We start from the raw sequence: 18,147 nt of genomic DNA on the forward strand, positions 1-18,147 counted from the left end.
CTCAAACTAGTGGGCGGCACGGTGGCACAGTGGTTAGCACTGCTGCCTCGCAGCGCCAGAGACCCGGGTTCAATTCCCGACTCATGCGACTGACTGTGTGGAGTTTGCACATTCTCCCCGTGTCTGCGTGGGTTTCCTCCGGGTGCTCCGGTTTCCTCCCACAGTCCAAAGATGTGCAGGGTCAGGTGAATTGGCCATGCTAAATTGCCCGTAGTGTTAGATAAGGGGTAAATGTAGGGGTATGGGTGGGTTTCGCTTCGGCGGGTCGGTGTGGACTTGTTGGGCCGAAGGGCCTGTTTCCACACTGTAATCTAATCTAAATCTAATCAAACTCTTCAATCCTGGCAACATCCTTATAAATCTTTTTTTGAACCCCTTTCAAGCTTAACAGCATCTTTTTTATAGTGGGGAGACCAGAACTGTACGCAATATTCCAACAGTGGCCTAACCAGTGTCCTGTACAGTCACAACATGACCTCCCAACTGCTCTACTCAATACTCTGACCAATAAGGGAAAGCATACCAAACGCCTTCTTCACTATCCTACCTACCTGCGACTCCACTTTCAAGGAGCTATGAACCTGCACTCCAAGGTCTCTTTGTTCAGCAACACTCCCTCGGACCTTACCATTAAGGGTATAAGTCCTGCCCTGGGTTGTCCTACCAATATAGTCTGTGTTGGCTCAGACCCCGATACAATTCCATTCTGAACCAAACGGGTTCAGTAACTACCTGCCAACAGGGGCCAATGGTGGGCAGTCTGAGCAGGTGACAAGGTGTTGTACTGTCTGTCTAACTTCACCTTTACACAGTCAGCAAATAGAAAGCAAGTTGAACTCCCGAGTGAACTATGAGGCACTGCACCCAGCAACCCCCGCCCCCCCCCCACACACACACACTGTCCCACTTAACCTTCAGTCCCTTCCTCTCTGCTGTGTGTTTGTGGGAACTGGGGGAGGGATTGGTTTGACATCAGACAAAGACTGAGCTGCTGATTCCCTGAGTCTTGTTATTCTGCAAAGTCTGGAAGCAGCAGCATGGGCTTGGAGCTGTACTTGGATCTGCACTCACAGCCCTGCCGGGCTGTCTACATTTTCGCCAAGAAGAATAACATTGCGTTTGAGTTTAAGCAGGTCGATCTGTTTGCAGGTAGGACAGAGAGCTCACTCTGACCTCAGCTGTCTCTGCTAGATTGTAGGAAATCTGTTTTCATTCCTCTCTCCTGCCACTCTGCAGCCCTGCTAATCAGGGTGAAGGACTGTGGATGGAGTAAATCTCAAACTCAGTTCTGAACAGGAGCTGCACTGGAGCCAAAAATGTTCATTCTGGTTCTATCGGAATTGCCCAGACCTGCTGCGTTTCTCCAGCACTCTCTGCTTCTCCCCCTAATATTTCTCTCAAGTTTGCCTCCCTCTCCTTTTCTTTCCCTCTGTCACGCCTTCATCACCACCTCTCTGATCTCTCCCTGATCAGTCTCCCCCCTTCCCTCACCCTCCACCCCCTCCTCTCCCTCCCCCTCCCCCTCGCCCTCCCGCTCCCTTCCCCCCAATCCCCAATCAGGCTGTCCCATGGATAGGTGAGGTGTCACCATGGGGCATGTGAAACTGCCTGATACCATCTGCTCCAGTTTCCTGTGTCTTGTATTGTCTGCAGGTCAGCAGTACAGTGAGGACTTTGGCAAAGTGAATCCCCTCAGACTGGTGCCAGCGCTCAAGGATGGAGCTTTCACCATGGGAGAGAGGTGAGGGCACGCACCTATGTTCAAAACAAACACTGCTCTGACCCTGAGACAGAGAGTGACCCTGAGACAGTGTCCCTGAGACAGAGTGTCCCTGAGACAGAGTGACCCTGAGACAGTGTCCCTGAGACAGAGCGACCCTGAGACAGAGAGTATCCCTGAGACAGAGTGACCCTGAGACAGAGAATGTCCCTGAGACAGAGTGTCCCTGAGACATTGTTCCTGAGACAGAGTGTCCCTGAGACAGAGTGACCCTGAGACAGAGAGTGTCCCTGAGACAGAGTGTCCCTGAGACAGAGTGACCCTGAGACAGAGTGTCCCTGAGACATTGTCCGAGACAGAGCGACCCTGAGACAGAGTGTCCCTGAGACATTGTTCCTGAGACAGAGAGTGACCCTGAGACAGTGTCCCTGAGACAGTGTCCCTGAGACAGAGCGACCCTGAGACAGTGTCCCTGAGACAGAGCGACTCTGAGACAGAGAGTGTCCCTGAGACAGAGTGACCCTGAGACAGAGCGACCCTGAGACAGAGAGTGACCCTGGGATAGTGTCCCTGAGACAGAGCGACCCTGAGACAGAGAGTGACCCTGAGACAGAGCAACCCTGAGACAGAGTGACCCTGAGACAGAGTGTCCCTGAGACAGAGTGACCCTGAGACAGAGAGTGTCCCTGAGACAGAGTGTCCCTGAGACAGAGTGACCCAGAGACAGTGTCCCTGAGACAGAGTGTCCCTGAGACATTGTTCCTGAGACAGAGCGACCCTGAGACAGAGAGTGTCCCTGAGACAGAGTGACCCTGAGACAGAGTGACCCTGAGACAGAGGGTGTCCCTGAGACAGAGAGTGACCCTGAGACAGAGAGTGACCCTCAGACAGAGAGTGACCCTGAGACAGAGCGACCCTGAGACAGTGACCCTGAGACAGAGTGTCCCTGAGACATTGTTCCTGAGACAGAGTGACCCTGAGACAGAGCGACCCTGAGACAGAGAGTGACCCTGAGACATAGAGTGTCCCTGAGACAGAGAGTGACCCTGAGACAGAGTGACCCAGAGACATTGTTCCTGAGACAGAGCGACCCTGAGACAGAGAGTGACCCTGAGACAGAGTGACCCTGAGACAGAGTGTCCCTGAGACACAGAGTGATCCTGACACAGAGTGACCCAGAGACAGTGTCCCTGAGACAGAGTGTCCCTGAGACAGAGTGACCCTGAGACAGAATGACCCTGACACAGAGTGTCCCTGAGATAGCGTGATCCTGAGACAGAGTGACCCTGAGACAGAGTGTCCCTGAGACAGAGTGACCCTGAGACAGAGAATGTCCCTGAGACAGAGAGTGTCCCTGAGACAGAGTGACCCTGAGACAGAGAGTGTCCCTGAGACAGAGAGTGTCCCTGAGATAGAGTGACCCTGAGACAGAGAGTGACCCTGAGACAGAGTGACCCAGAGACAGTGTCCCTGAGACAGAGTGTCCCTGAGACATTGTTCCTGAGACAGAGCGACCCTGAGACAGAGAGTGACCCTGAGACAGAGTGACCCTGAGACAGAGTGTCCCTGAGACACAGAGTGATCCTGACACAGAGTGACCCAGAGACAGTGTCCCTGAGACAGAGTGTCCCTGAGACAGAGTGACCCTGAGACAGAATGACCCTGACACAGAGTGTCCCTGAGATAGCGTGATCCTGAGACAGAGTGACCCTGAGACAGAGTGTCCCTGAGACAGAGTGACCCTGAGACAGAGAATGTCCCTGAGACAGAGAGTGTCCCTGAGACAGAGTGACCCTGAGACAGAGAGTGTCCCTGAGACAGAGAGTGTCCCTGAGATAGAGTGACCCTGAGACAGAGAGTGACCCTGAGACAGAGTGTCCCTGAGACAGAGTGACCCTGAGACAGAGAATATCCCTGAGACAGAGTGACCCAGAGACAGAGAGTGACCCTAAGACAGAGAGTGTCCCTGAGATAGAGTGACCCTGAGACAGAGTGACCCTGAGACAGAGAATGTCCCTGAGACAGAGTGACCCAGAGACAGAGAGTGACCCTGAGACAGAGAGTGTCCCTGAGATAGAGTGACCCTGAGACAGAGTGTCCCTGACATAGAGTGACCCTAAGACACAGTGACCCTGAGACACAAAGAGTGACCCAGAGACAGAAAGTGACCCTGAGACAGAGAGTGACCCAGAGACAGAGAGTGACCCTGAGACAGAGAGTGACCCTGAGGCAGAGTGACCCTGAGACAGAGAGTGTCCCTGAGATAGAGTGATCCTGAGACAGTGAGTGTCCCTGACATAGAGTGACCCTGAGACAGAGTGACCCCGAGACAGAGTGACCCTGAGACAGAGTTACCCTGAGGCAGAGTGACCCTGAGACAGAGAGTGTCCCTGACATAGAATGACCCTGAGACAGAGTGACCCCGAGACAGAGTGACCCTGAGACAGAGTGACCCTGAGACAGAGTGACCCCGAGACAGAGTGACCCTGTGACAGAGTGACCCCGAGACAAAGTGACCCTGAGACAGAGTTACTCTGAGGCAGAGTGACCCTGAGACAGTGAGTGTCCCTGATATAGAGTGACCCTAAGACACAGTGACCCTGAGACAGAGTGACCCTGAGACAGTGAGTGTCCCTGACATAGAGTGACCCTAAGACACAGTGACCCTGAGACAGAGTTACCCTGAGGCAGAGTGACCCTGAGACAGTGAGTGTCCCTGACATAGAGTGACCCTAAGACAGAGTGACCCTGAGACACAAAGAGTGACCCCGAGATAGAGAGTGACACTGACAGAGAGTGACCCTGAGACAGCTTCCCTGACACACAGAGTGACCCTGAGACAGAGTGACCCTGAGACACAGTGACCCTGAGACACACAGAGTGACCCTGAGACAGAGTGTCCCTGACAGACAGAGTGACCCTGAGACAGAGTGTCCCTGACAGACAGAGTGACCCCGAGATAGAGAGTGACACTGACAGAGAGTGATAATAACGGACAGTCTCTCTGATTCTCTCCTGAAGTGTGGCGATTCTCAAATACCTGGCGTGTAAATACAAGACACCCGACCACTGGTACCCGGCTGATCTCCAGAGGCGTGCCCGAGTGGATGAATATCTGGCCTGGCAGCACATGACCGTTCGATATCAGGGATGCAGGATTTATGTGTTCAGGGTAACATCACCAATCACTTATAGGGAACACACAGGGTGTTACTGGGGATGTTTAATGGGGTTGATGGGTGTGTTTATTTTTTTCTTTTTTTCTTTTTTTTTCTTTTTCTTTTTCTTTTTTTTAACCCCTACACTTACTGCCTAACTGCGGTAGTGCTTATTTTTTCCCCAGCACCCATGGTGTGTGTGTGTGCAGGTGTGAGACACAGTGAGAGACACAAGGTGCACAAATCTTTAATTGGGGTGTGTTTATTGGGGAGGCCAGGGATGTTTATTGGGGATGACAGAAGAGTGTTTATTGGGGATTACAGGGGGATGTTTATTGGGGATTACAGGGGAGTGTTTATTGGGGATTACAGGGGGATGGTTATTGGGGATTACAGGGGGGTGTTTATTGGGGATTACAGAGGGGTGTTTATTGGGGATTACAGAGGGGTGTTTATTGGGGATTACAGGGGGATGTTTATTGGGGATTACAAGGGAGTGTTTATTGGGGATTACATGGGGATGTTTATTGGGGATTACAGGGGGATGTTTATTGGGGATTACAGAGGAATGGTTATTGGGGATTACAGAGGGGTGTTTATTGGGGATTACAGAGGGGTGTTTATTGGGGATTACAGAGGGGTGTTTATTGGGGATTACAGAGGAATGGTTATTGGGGATTACAGAGGGGTGTTTATTGGGGATTACAGAGGGGTGTTTATTGGGGATTACAGAAGAATGGTTATTGAGGATTACAGAGGGGTGTTTATTGGGGATTACAGAGGGGTGTTTATTGGGGATAACAGAGGAATGGTTATTTGGGGACTACACGGTGATGGTTATTGGGGATTACAGAGGGGTTTTTATTGAGGATTACAGAGGGGTGTTTATTGAGGATTACAGGAGGGTGTTTATTGGGGATTACAGGAGGGTGTTTATTGGGGATTACAGGTGGGGTGTTTTTTGGGGATTACAGGGGGGTGTTTATTGGGGATTACAGGGGGGTGTTTTTTGGGGATTACAGGGTGGTGTTTATTGGGGATTACAGGAGGGTGTTTATTGGGGATTACAGGGGGGGTGTTTATTGGGGATTACAGAGGGGTGTTTTTTGGGGATTACAGGAGGGTGTTTATTGGGGATTACAGGGGGGGTGTTTATTGGGGATTACAGAGGGGTGTTTATTGAGGACAGAACGACAAACAAAACCAGGAGTGAAGTAAATAAAGTGGAAGTGAAGGGGGCAGACGATCACAGGGTGGTCCTTGGGAAACCATTCCTTGCGGGGGGAGGGGGGGGTGTGTAGGTCACTGAGCCCTTTCCAAATAAGGGTTTGAGGTCCCCCCTCCATCTGGTAAACAACTCGATGTTTCCAATTGCCCTGGGGATAGCATTCAGGCCGTTCCATTTAATGTCAATGTGAGTGTACATTGTCTAGTCTGCAGCTGCTGGGTCAGTTGGACACTGTGTGTGTGTGGAGCTGGGGCCTGTCTGAATTCTGCAACACCTTTATTTCAGTCTCTCAGCAAAGTCATATTGGACCAAAGTTAAACATCACACAACACCAGGGTGTGGTCCAACAGGTTTATTTGGAAATACTAACTTTCGGAGCAAGTGCTGCCAATTAAACCGGTTGTGCCAAGGGACAGTGGGTGGGTGAGAAATCAGACAGCAGCAAGATCTCACTCTCACCCACTCACTTCCTTGTCTCTTACTCTCTCACCACCCCCCCCTCTCTCTCTCACTCTCTCTCTCTCACACCCTCCCTCCCTCTCTCTCTCTCTCTCACTCTCACCCACTCACTTCCTTGTCTCTTACTCTCTCACCACCCCCCTCTCTCTCTCACCCTCCCTCCCTCTCTCTCTCTCACCCTCCCTCTCTCTCTCTCTCACTCTCTCTCTCTCACACCCTCCCTCTCTCTCACCCTCCCTCCCCCTCTCTCTCTCTCACCCTCGCTCCATCTCTCTCTCTCACCCTCCCTCCCTCTCCCTCTCTCTCTCTCTCTCACCCTCCCTCTCTCTCTCACTCACTCTCTCTCTCACCCTCCCTCCCTCTCGCTCGTTCTCTCACCCTCCCTCCCTCTCTCTCTCACACTCTCTCTCTCTCTCACTCACTCACTCTCACACACAGGAATGGTTATTGGGGATTACAGGGGAGAGTTATTGGGGATTACAGGGAGATGTTTATTGGGGATTACAGGTGGATGTTTATTGGGGATTATAGGAGGATCTTTATGGGGGATTACAGGAGGATGGTTATCGGGGATTACAGTGGGATGGTTATTGGGGATTACAGGGGGATGGTTATTGGGAATGACAGGGGGATGGTTATTGGGGATTACAGGGGGATGTTTATTGGGGATTACAGGGGGATGGTTATTGGGGTTTACAGTGGGATGGTTATTGGGGATTACAGGGGGAGGGTTATTGGGGATTACAGGGGGATGGTTATTGGGGATTACAAGGAGATGGTTATTGAGGATTACAGAGGGATGGTTATTGGGGATTACAGGGGGATGGTTATTGGGGATTACAGGGGGATGGTGTTTGGGGATTACAGGGGGATGGTGTTTGGGGATTACAGGGGGATGTTTTTTGGGCATTACAGGGGGATGTTTATTGGGGATTACAGGGGGATGGTTATTGGGGATTACAGGGGGATGGTTTTTTTGGCGATTACAGGGAGATGGTTATTGGAGATTGCAGGGGGATGGTTATTGGGGATTACAGGGGGATGTTTATTGGGGACTACAGGGGGATGTTTTTTCGGAATTACAGGGGGATGGTGTTTGGGGATTACAGGGAGATGGTTATTGGGGATTACAGGGAGATGATTATTGGGGATTACATGGGGATGGTTATTGGGGATTACAGGGGGATGGTTTTTTTGGCGATTACAGGGAGATGGTTATTGGAGATTGCAGGGGGATGGTTATTGGGGATTACAGGGGGATGTTTATTGGGGACTACAGGGGGATGTTTTTTCGGAATTACAGGGGGATGGTGTTTGGGGATTACAGGGAGATGGTTATTGGGGATTACAGGGAGATGATTATTGGGGATTACATGGGGATGGTTATTGGGGATTACAGGGGGATGGTTTTTTTGGCGATTACAGGGAGATGGTTATTGGAGATTACAGGGAGATGGTTATTGGGGATTACAGGGGGATGTTTATTGGGGACTACAGGGGGATGTTTTTTCGGAATTACAGGGGGATGGTGTTTGGGGATTACAGGGGGATGGTGTTTGGGGTTTACAGGGTGGTTTTTTGGGGGGATTACAGGGGGTGTTTTTTGGTGTCAGTGCTTGCCTTTTATTTAGTTCATCGCTCAAACAGGCAACTTGAATTTGGGGTGGAAGAAAAGAACTGGCTTCTTGCATAGTGGCATCTGCGCGGCGAAAACGTCCAGAGGGAAAGGGGGAAACTTTCGATTTACAAAACCCTTATAGAACTCTGTAATTCAAAATAGCGCTACTGGTTTGTCAAATGGAGGGTCATATTTCGTATTTACATTCTCAAGGAGCCTGGCAACATGTAAGTGAGTTTGAAACTTCCCCGAACACAATTGCAATGTTTGAGTTCAGCCCCTGCTCTGCCCATGATTCTCAGGGCAGTGGTTGACCTCCTGTGAGTGAACCTTGACCTGGTCACCTCTCCTCATGTGTTTGCCCCCAGGCCCTGTTGCCGGTTTTAACTGGGCAGCCAGTGCCCAAGGACAGAATGGACGAGGCCGTACAGGATCTGCAAACAGCCATCCAGATCTTTGAGGACACCTTCCTGCAGGACAGACCGTACATCGCAGGACAGGAAGTATCCCTGGCTGACCTGGTCGCTCTCGTCGAACTGATGCAGGTGAGAGAATCGGAACTGGGGTCGATCGCATTTCCAACTGATCAGGTGATTCCTCCGACAGACCAATTCAATTGGATAGATGCAGATCGTTTTCCAAGAAATGGAATTATAAACATGTCCCACACATCATTCCCCTCCTTCCTCATTGGTTTCAGCTGCCATTGAACATAGTGGGGAGATAATGGCATGATCACTGGCCTGTTAATCCAGAGACCCAAGTGATGTTCCGGGGACCTCGGTTCAAATCCCACTGTGGCACATGGTGGAATTTGAAGTCAAACCTGGAATTAAGACTTTAACAATGATCGTGATTGGATGGCCAGGAAAAACCCATCTGGGTTTACTATTGGGCCACACCGGTGGCTCAGTGGTTAGCATTGCTGCCTCACAGCACCAGGGTCCCAGGTTCGATCCCAGCCTCGGGCTACTGTCTGTGTGGAGTTTGCACATTCTCCCCGTGTCTGCGAGGGTTTCCTCCGGGTCTCCTGTTTCCTCCCACAGGCCAAAGATGTGCAGGTTGGGTGAATTGGCCATGTTAAATTGCCCGTAGTGTTGGTGCATTAGTCAGAGGGTAATGGGACTGGGTGGGTTACTCGTCGGAGGGTCGGTGTGGACTAGTTGGGCTGAAGGGCCTGTTTCCACACTGTAGGGAATCTAATCATATTCCGTTGGTAGTAAGAGTTAGACATGTGTGTGCTCAGTGATTGTTCACTCCCCCTTTGACCTGGAAGTCCCAAAGCACAGATCTCCTATTCCCCCCTCCCCCTGGTCCTGGTCTCTGACTGCTCTCCAAAATGACCTCCCACCGGCCTTGCCTTTCCCATTCCCTGCACAATCCACTCGCTGTTTTACAGGATCCTTTCTGTTTGGTTGGTAAGTTGCTTTATATCACAGCACCAGAGGAACACTCCTGTCTCTCGATTCTCACACTCCCTTACACTCTCGGTCTGACAATCCCACCATCACCAACAAACACAGCCCCTCACCCACAAGGAATGGTTATGTTGTCCCGGTCACCTTTAGAATGAGGATTCAGGTTTGTTGGCACGGAGCCTGAGGTACAGGGATATGGAGTACACTGAAAGGTTTACAATCTCATCATTCCCTGTGCCCCTTCAGGGAAAAATGTACCTCGGTACAAAACCAAAGGTCGATAAACAAGGAAATAAAGTTACAGGGTCAACCCGACAGTCCCTTCCTCAGAGCGAAGCCAAGCCGAGCACATACTCCCCACGAGGGGTTCAGGGTCCTCCAGCCTCAACAACCTGCTCCCACCCCTCACCTTCCACCCACAGGGCACTGAGCTCACTCCCTCCCTCTCTCCCACACTCCCTCACTCTCTCCCTCCCTCCCTCGCTCCCTCCCTCTCCCTCTCCCTCTCTCCCCCTCACTCTCTCCCTCGCTCTCTCCCTCTCCCCCTCACTCTCTCCCCCTCACCCTCTCCCTCTCTCCCTCGCTCTCTCCCTCTCCCTCTCCCCCTCACCTTCTCCCCCTCACCCTCTCCCTCTCTCCCTCACTCTCTCCCTCTTCCCCTCTCCCTCTCCCCCTCTCCCTCTCCCCCTCACCCTCTCCCTCGCTCTCTCCCTCTCCCCCTCACTCTCTCCCCCTCGCTCTCTCCCTCTCCCCCTCACCTTCTCACCCTCTCCCTCTCTCCCTCGCTCTCTCCCTCTTCCCCTCACCCTCTCCCTCACACTCTCGCTCTCCCCCTCACGCTCTCCCTCTCTCCATCACGCTCTCCCTCTCCCCCTCTCCCCCACTCCCTCCCTCTCTCCCTCCCTCTCTCCCTCTCCCTCTCACTCTCTCCCTCTCCCCCTCTCCCTCTACCCCTCCCCCTCTCCCCCTCGCTCTCCCCCTCTCTCCCTCTCCTTCTCCCTCTCTCCTCGCTCTTCCCCTCTCTCCCTCGCTCTCTCCCTCTCTCCCTCGCTCTCCCCCTCTCCCCCTTGCTTTCTCCCCCTCCCCCTCGCACTCTTCCTCTCCCCGTCGCGCTCTCCCTCTCCCCCTCGCTCTCTTCCTCTCCTTCTCTCCCACTCCCTCTCACCCTCTCCCTCTCTCCCTCGCTCTCCCCTCTCTCCCTCGCTCTCCCTCTCTCTCCCCCTCTCCCCCTCGCTCTCCCCTCTCTCCCTCGCTCGCCTCATCTCCCCCTCACTCTCTCTCTCGCTCTCTCCCTCTCACCCTGTCCCTCTCTCCCTCGCTCTCCCCCTCTCTCCCTCGCTCTCTCCCTCTCTCTCTCGCTCTCCCCCTCTCTCTCTCGCTCTCCCCCTCTCCCCCTCTCCCCCACGCTCTCCCCTCTCTCCCTCGCTCTCACCCTGTCCCTCTCTCCCTCCCTCTCCCCCTCTCCCTCACTCCCTCTCCCCCTCTCCCTCCCTCTCCCTCACTCCCTCTCCCCCTCTCCCTCTCTCCCTTGGTCTCTCCCCCTCTCCCTCTCTCCCTCTCCCTCCCCCTCTCCCTCTCCCCTCGCTCTGTCTCTGTCTCCCCCCATGCTGCCCCCAGTGTTGGTCTCCCTCCACCTTGCCCCAGCCGTTATGGGCACCGTGAAGTGCCCGGTCTCTCTACAGGAGGGAAGTACGTGACAGAACGACAAACAAAACCAGGAGTGAAGTAAATAAAGTGGAAGTGAAGGGGGCAGACGGTCACAGGGTGGTCCTTGGGCAACCATTCCTGGGGGGGGGGGGGGTGGGGGGGGGGGGGGGGGGGGTTGGGAGTGTGTAGGTCACTGAGCCCTTTCCAAATAAGGGTTTGAGGTGCCCGCTCCGTCTGGTAAACAACTCGATGTTTCCAATTGCCCTGGGGATAGCATTCAGGCCGTTCCATTTAATGTCAATGTGAGTGTACATTGTCTAGTCTGCAGCTGCTGGGTCAGTTGGACACTGTGTGTGTGTGGAGCTGGGGCCTGTCTGAATTCTGCAACACCTTTATTTCAGTCTCTCAGCAAAGTCATATTGGACCAAAGTTAAACATCACACAACACCAGGGTGTGGTCCAACAGGTTTATTTGGAAATACTAACTTTCGGAGCAAGTGCTGCCAATTAAACCGGTTGTGCCAAGGGACAGTGGGTGGGTGAGAAATCAGACAGCAGCAAGATCTCACTCTCACCCACTCACTTCCTTGTCTCTTACTCTCTCACCACCACCCTCTCTCTCTCTCACTCTCTCTCTCACCACCACCGCACCCCCTCTCACACACACACTCTCTCCCTCTCTCTCACCCTCCCTCCCTCTCTCTCTCTCTCTCCCTCTCTATCTCACCCTCCCTCCCCCTCTCTCTCCCTTTCTCCCCCTCCTCTCTCCCTCCCTCTCTCTCTCTCTCTCTCTCACTCTCTCTCTCACCACCACCCCCTCTCTCTCTCACTCTCTCTCTCTCACCACCACCACCCCCCTCTCTCTCTCTCACTCTCTCTCTCTCACCACCACCCCCTCTCTCTCTCACTCTCTCTCTCTCACCACCACCACCCCCCTCTCTCTCTCTCACTCTCTCTCTCTCACCACCACCCCCCTCTCTCTCTCTCACTCTCTCTCTCACCACCACCCCCCTCTCTCTCTCTCTCACTCTCTCTCTCACCACCAACACCACCCCCTCTCTCTCTCACTCTCTCTCTCTCACCACCACCCCCCTCTCTCTCTCTCACTCTCTCTCTCACCACCAACACCACCCCCTCTCTCTCTCACTCTCTCTCTCTCACCACCACCCCCCTCTCTCTCTCTCACTCTCTCTCTCTCACCACCACCCCCCTCTCTCTCTCTCACTCTCTCTCTCTCACCACCACCCCCTCTCTCTCTCACTCTCTCTCTCTCACCACCACCACCCCCCTCTCTCTCTCTCACTCTCTCTCTCACCACCAACACCACCCCCTCTCTCTCTCACTCTCTCTCTCTCACCACCACCCCCCTCTCTCTCTCTCACTCTCTCTCTCTCACCACCACCCCCCTCTCTCTCTCTCACTCTCTCTCTCTCACCACCACCCCCCTCTCTCTCTCTCACTCTCTCTCTCTCACCACCACCCCCTCTCTCTCTCTCACTCTCTCTCTCACCACCACCACCCCCCTCTCTCTCTCTCACTCTCTCTCACCACCACCCCCCTCTCTCTCTCTCACTCTCTCTCTCACCACCACCACCCCCCTCTCTCTCTCTCTCTCTCTCTCTCACCACCACCCCCTCTCTCTCTCACTCTCTCTCTCTCACCACCACCACCCCCCTCTCTCTCTCTCACTCTCTCTCTCACCACCACCACCCCCCTCTCTCTCTCTCACTCTCTCTCTCTCACCACCACCCCCTCTCTCTCTCACTCTCTCTCTCTCACCACCACCACCCCCCTCTCTCTCTCTCACTCTCTCTCTCTCACCACCACCCCCCTCTCTCTCTCTCACTCTCTCTCTCACCACCACCCCCTCTCTCTCTCACTCTCTCTCTCTCTCACCACCACCCCCCCTCTCTCTCTCTCACTCTCTCTCACCACCACCCCCCTCTCTCTCTCTCTCACTCTCTCTCTCTCACCACCACCCCCCTCTCTTCTCACTCTCTCCCTCTCTACCTCCCTCCCTCCCTCCCTTTCTCTTTTTCAACCTCCCTCCCTCTCTCTATCTCCATCTCTCTCCCTTTCTCCCTCTCTCTCTCCCTTTCTCCCCCTCCCTCTCTCCCTCCCTCTCTCTCTCTCTCACACACACTCGCTCCCTCTCTCTCACCCTCCCTCCCTCTCTCTCTCTCTCCCTCTCTGTCTCACCCTCCCTCCCTCTCTCTCTCCCTTTCTCTCCCTCCCTCTCTCCCTCCCTCTCTCTCTCTCCCTCTCTTTCTCTCACTCTCTCCCTCTCTCTATCTCCCTCCCTCCCTCTCTCTCTCTCGCCCTTCCTTCTCCTCTCCCTTCCTCTCTCTCTCACTCTCTCTCTCACACACCCTCCCTCCCTCTGTCCCTCTCCCTCTCTCCCTCCCTTTCACACCCTCCTCTCCCTCTCCCTCTCCCTCTCTCTCTCTCTCCCTCTCTCACCCCCCTCCCTCTCTCTCTCACTCTCTCTCTCACACACCCTCCCTCTCCATCTCCCTCTCTCCCTCCCTCTCCCTCCCTCCCTCTCCCTCTCTCTCTCCCTCCCTCCCTCTCTCTCTCCCTGTTTTATTACCTTCCCCTTCTCCCTGCAGCCTGTTGGAACAGGCCTCGACCCCCTGGAAGGTCGCCCCAAGCTGATGGAATGGCGTGAGCGAGTCAAGCGTGACGTGGGCAAGGAGCTGTTCGATGAGGCCCACGAGAAGCTGATGAAGGAGAAGGAATCGTTAAAACATCTCGCCCCAAAATCTCCTCTGATGCAGCAGCTTGCAAAAAAACTGCAGAAAGTCTACAAATGAAGGGCTGGGCTCGTGAGACCTGGTGCTGGAGCTGCCTGTTAATGTCTACCTTGACATGGTCACCTTCACCATCTCCTACCTTCAAATAAACCACCAGAAACGATGGGAAGCTTCCCTCTCGTGGTTTGCTGATTTCTCTGCCCTTTATTTTGACTATTTTGCCTTTCTCTGGGGTCATGGGTCCCGCTGCCATGGTGGGGTTTGAACTGAAACATTTGCCAGTCGGTGGGGTGGGGGGGCCTGGGGTGAGGGGTTTTGTGGAACAGGTGATACCAGCCACCCTCACCCTTGACACCACCATCTCCTCAACCCACAGGGATCGGGACTGGTTTAGGTTGGGATGGGCATGGGCGAGTTGGGCCGAAGGGTCTGTTTCCATGCTCTAGGACTTTAATGACTGGAATACACAATTCAGTCAGAGCACTGACTAGTTGACATGGCTTTAAGTGTGTTGGTTAAGGGATAAATACACATTGGAACATCGAAGATAGGAAGAGGTGTAGGCCAGCATGGAGAGGATGAGCTGCTGGAGTCTGCCAACCATCCTGACACCCTTCTGACCGACTCACAGCGTGAGTCTGCCCCTCAGGCTGACCTGGTAACTCTCAGTGTAACGCTGCAGCAAGGATCCTGTGTGCTCAGGGACACACGCACAGCTGATGGACTGGGCCAGGCTGCACCTCCCAGGCTCTATGCTCACTCTCACAGAGCTCACTCACTCTGCATCTCCCTGGAGTCTCACACCATCCCCACCCTGCTTTACCTTCCATGTCAGAAAGAAGTGCCTTGGCCTCACTGTGAGCAAACCCTCCCTAAAGGATACAGAGAGGAAAGAGCTCCAGGGGACTGATGGTCAGCTACATAACGGAGGTTTCACACAGCCCACACTGCAGAGAGCTCTGGGGGGGGGTGGGAGCTGTGTGAGTGGGTGAGAGAGGGTCTGTGTGTGTGTGGGGTTATAGAATCTCTGCAGTGTGGAAGCAGGCCATTCAGCCCATTGAGTCCACACCAACCCTCCAAAGGGCATCCCATCCAGATTCACCCCATCCCTGTAACCCTGCATTTCCCACGGCCAACCCACGCGAACCTGCACATCTTTGTCCAGTGGGAGGAAACTGGAGCACCCGGATAAAACCCACGCAGACACGGGGGGAATGTGCACACTCCACACAGTCAGTCGCCCGAGGCTGGGATCGAACCCGGGTCCCTGGCGCTGTGGGGCACCAGCACTAACCACTGAGCCACCGTGCTGCTTGATGGTCCAAGCTGGAGATTCGATTCAACTCAGATGAAGTTTGCTTCAGCTTCCCGTCTGGAACTTCCGATCCTCATTCTTGCCTTTGGATGAGGCTCTCCGATTGATTATTCCTCAGGGAGGGAGTATCATTTCAGCATCAATTCACAGCTTTACCACAGAGAGCTGTCTATCTGGAGAAAGGCTACAAGGGAAAGCCAGGGAACTATGGGGCAGTCAGTCGGAGCCCAGTGGGGGGGGGAAGAGGGGACTCTGAGAGACAGCATTTTACCTGCATTTCGAGAGGCAAGGACTTTGTGCGTGGGAAACCATGTCCCAGAGACTTGCTGGAGTTCTTTAAGGATGTAACCAAGTGGGGAGAGCAGTAAATGTTGTAGACATGGACTTTAACAAGGCCTTCAGCAAGCTCCACACGGCAGACTGGGTGGTAAAGTGTGATCACAAAGGATCCAGGGAGAGTGAGCCAGATGGGTACAAGATTGACTGGATGGGAGCACACAGGGGGTGTGGGGAGTGGACTGGTGTTTGGACTGTAGGCCTTACACTGGCAGTGCTCTGTGGGGATCGGTGTAGGCTCCACTGATGTTTGTCATTTATATCAACGAGGGGGAAGTGAAAAATCACACAACACCAGATCGAGGGGACCCTTAGAAGAGTATAAAGGAAGTAGGAGTATACTTAAGGGGGAAATCAGGAGGGCAAAAGGGGACCTGAGATAGCGCTGGCAAATAGAGTTAAGGAGAAATCTACATGAAGGACAAAAGGGAAACTAGGGAGAGAATAGGGCCCCTCAAAGATCAGCAAGGCAGCCTTTGTGTGGAGCCACAGAAAATGGGGGAGATACTAAATGAGTATGGAAGGAATTGGAAGGTATAGACTGTGGGGAAATAGATGGTGACATCTTGCAAAATGTCCAGATTACAGAGAAGGAAGTGCTGGATGTCTTGAAACGGGTAAAGGTGGATAAATCCCCAGGACCTGATCAGGTGTCCCCGAGAACTCTGTGGGAAGCTAGAGAAGTGATTGCTGGGCCTCTTGCTGAGATATTTGTATCATGGATAGTCACAGGTGAGGTGCTGGAAGACTGGAGGTCGGTAAATGTGGTGCCACTGTTTAAGAAGGGCGGTAAAGACAAGCCAGGGAACTATAGACCAGTGAGCCTGACGTCGGTGGTAGGCAAGTTGTCAGAGGGAATCCTGAGGGACAGGATGTACATGTATTTGGAAAGGCAAGGACTGATTAGGGATAGTCAACATGGCTTTGTGTGTGGGAAATCATGTCTCACAAACTTGATTGAGTTTTTTGAGGAAGTAACAAAGAGGATTGATGAGGGCAGAGCAGTAGATGTGATCTATATGGACTTCAGTAAGGCGTTTGACAAGGTTCCCCACGGGAGACTGATTAGCAAGGTTAGATCTCATGGAATACAGGGAGAACTAGCCATTTGGATACAGAACTGGCTCAAAGGTAAAAGACAGAGGGTGGTGGTGGAGGGTTGATTTTCAGACTGGAGGCCTGTGACCAGTGGAGTGCCACAAGGATCGGTGCTGGGTCCTCTACTTTTTGTCATTTACATAAATGATTTGGTTGTGAGCATAAGAGGTACAGTTAGTAAGTTTGCAGATGACACCAAAATTGGAGGTGTAGTGGACAGCGAAGAGGGTTACCTCAGATTACAACAGGATCTTGACCAGATGGGCCAATGGGCTGAGAAGTAGCAGATGGAGTTTAATTCAGATAAATGCGAGGTGCTGCATTTTGGGAAAGCAAATCTTAGCAGGACTTATACACTTAATGGTAAGGTCCCAGGGAGTGTTGCTGAACAAAGAGACCTTGGAGTGCAGGTTCATAGCTCCTTGAAAGTGGAGTCACAGGTAGATAGGATAGTGAAGAAGGCGTTTGCTATGCTTTCCTTTATTGGTCAGAGTATTGAGTACAGGAGTTGGGAGGTCATGTTGCGGCCGTACAGGATATTGGTTAGGCCACTGTTGGAATATTGCATGCAATTCTGGTCTCCTTCCTACTGGAAAGATGTTGTGAAACTTGAAAGGGTTCAGAAAAGATTTCCAAGGATGTTGCCAGGGTTGGAGGATTTGAGCGACAGGGAGAGGCTGAACAGGCTGGGTCTGTTTTCCCTGGAGCGTCTGAGGGGTGACCTTATAGAGGATTACAAAATTATGAGGGGCATGGATAGGGTAAATAGGCAAAGTATTTTCCCTGGGGTCGGGGAGTCCAGAACTAGAGGGCATAGGTTTAGGGTGAGAGGGGAAAGATATAAAAGGGGCAACTTTTTCACACAGAGGGTGGTACGCGTATGGAATGAGCTGCCAGAGGAAGTGGTGGAGGCTGGTACAATTGCAACATTAAAGAGGCATTTGGATGGGTATATGAATAGGAAGGGTTTGGAGGGATATGGGCCGGGTGCTGGCAGGTGGGACTAGATTGGGTTGGGATATCTGGTCGGCATGGACGGGTTGGACCGAACCCATGCTGTACATCTCTATGACTCTATGACTCTATGACCAGGTTATAGTCCAACAGGTTTAATTGGAAGCACTAGCTTTCGGAGCGCTGCTCCTTCATCAGGTGGTTGTGGAGGACATAATTGTAAGACACAGAATTTATAGCAAACGTTTACAGTGTGGTGTAACTGAAACTATACACCGAAAAATACCTTGATTGTCTGTTACTTTCAGCTGTCGGAATACCATGATAGTTTCACTTCTTTCATGTGTAAATCACAAAACATTTTTTCAAAAGTTACATTCTCAGGTTAACTGTAACAATTGGTGTGAGCTGGATAATAGGTTGAAGGTGTTAGCCCCTGTGTT

The 18,147-nt window shown here is 52.7% G+C and overlaps 1 protein-coding gene across 1 annotated transcript; it reads left to right on the plus strand.

Annotated features, from left to right (window-relative positions):
- The first annotated feature begins 939 nt into the window (after positions 1–939).
- LOC148145761 (glutathione S-transferase theta-1-like) lies at positions 940–14,164 on the plus strand. The gene is made up of 5 exons (XM_088000228.1): positions 940–1,149; positions 1,654–1,741; positions 4,742–4,892; positions 8,552–8,728; positions 13,858–14,164. The coding sequence occupies exons 1-5, from the start codon at positions 1,038–1,040 to the stop codon at positions 14,059–14,061; spliced, it is 732 nt and encodes a 243-aa protein (XP_087856354.1). The 5' UTR covers positions 940–1,037; the 3' UTR covers positions 14,062–14,164.
- The last annotated feature ends 3,983 nt before the right edge of the window (positions 14,165–18,147 follow it).

The sequence above is a fragment of the Chiloscyllium plagiosum genome, unplaced genomic scaffold, assembly GCF_037043375.1.
Source record: "Chiloscyllium plagiosum isolate Xiang-an unplaced genomic scaffold, Cpla_swu_hap1 HiC_scaffold_24, whole genome shotgun sequence".
NCBI lineage: Eukaryota > Metazoa > Chordata > Chondrichthyes > Orectolobiformes > Hemiscylliidae > Chiloscyllium > Chiloscyllium plagiosum.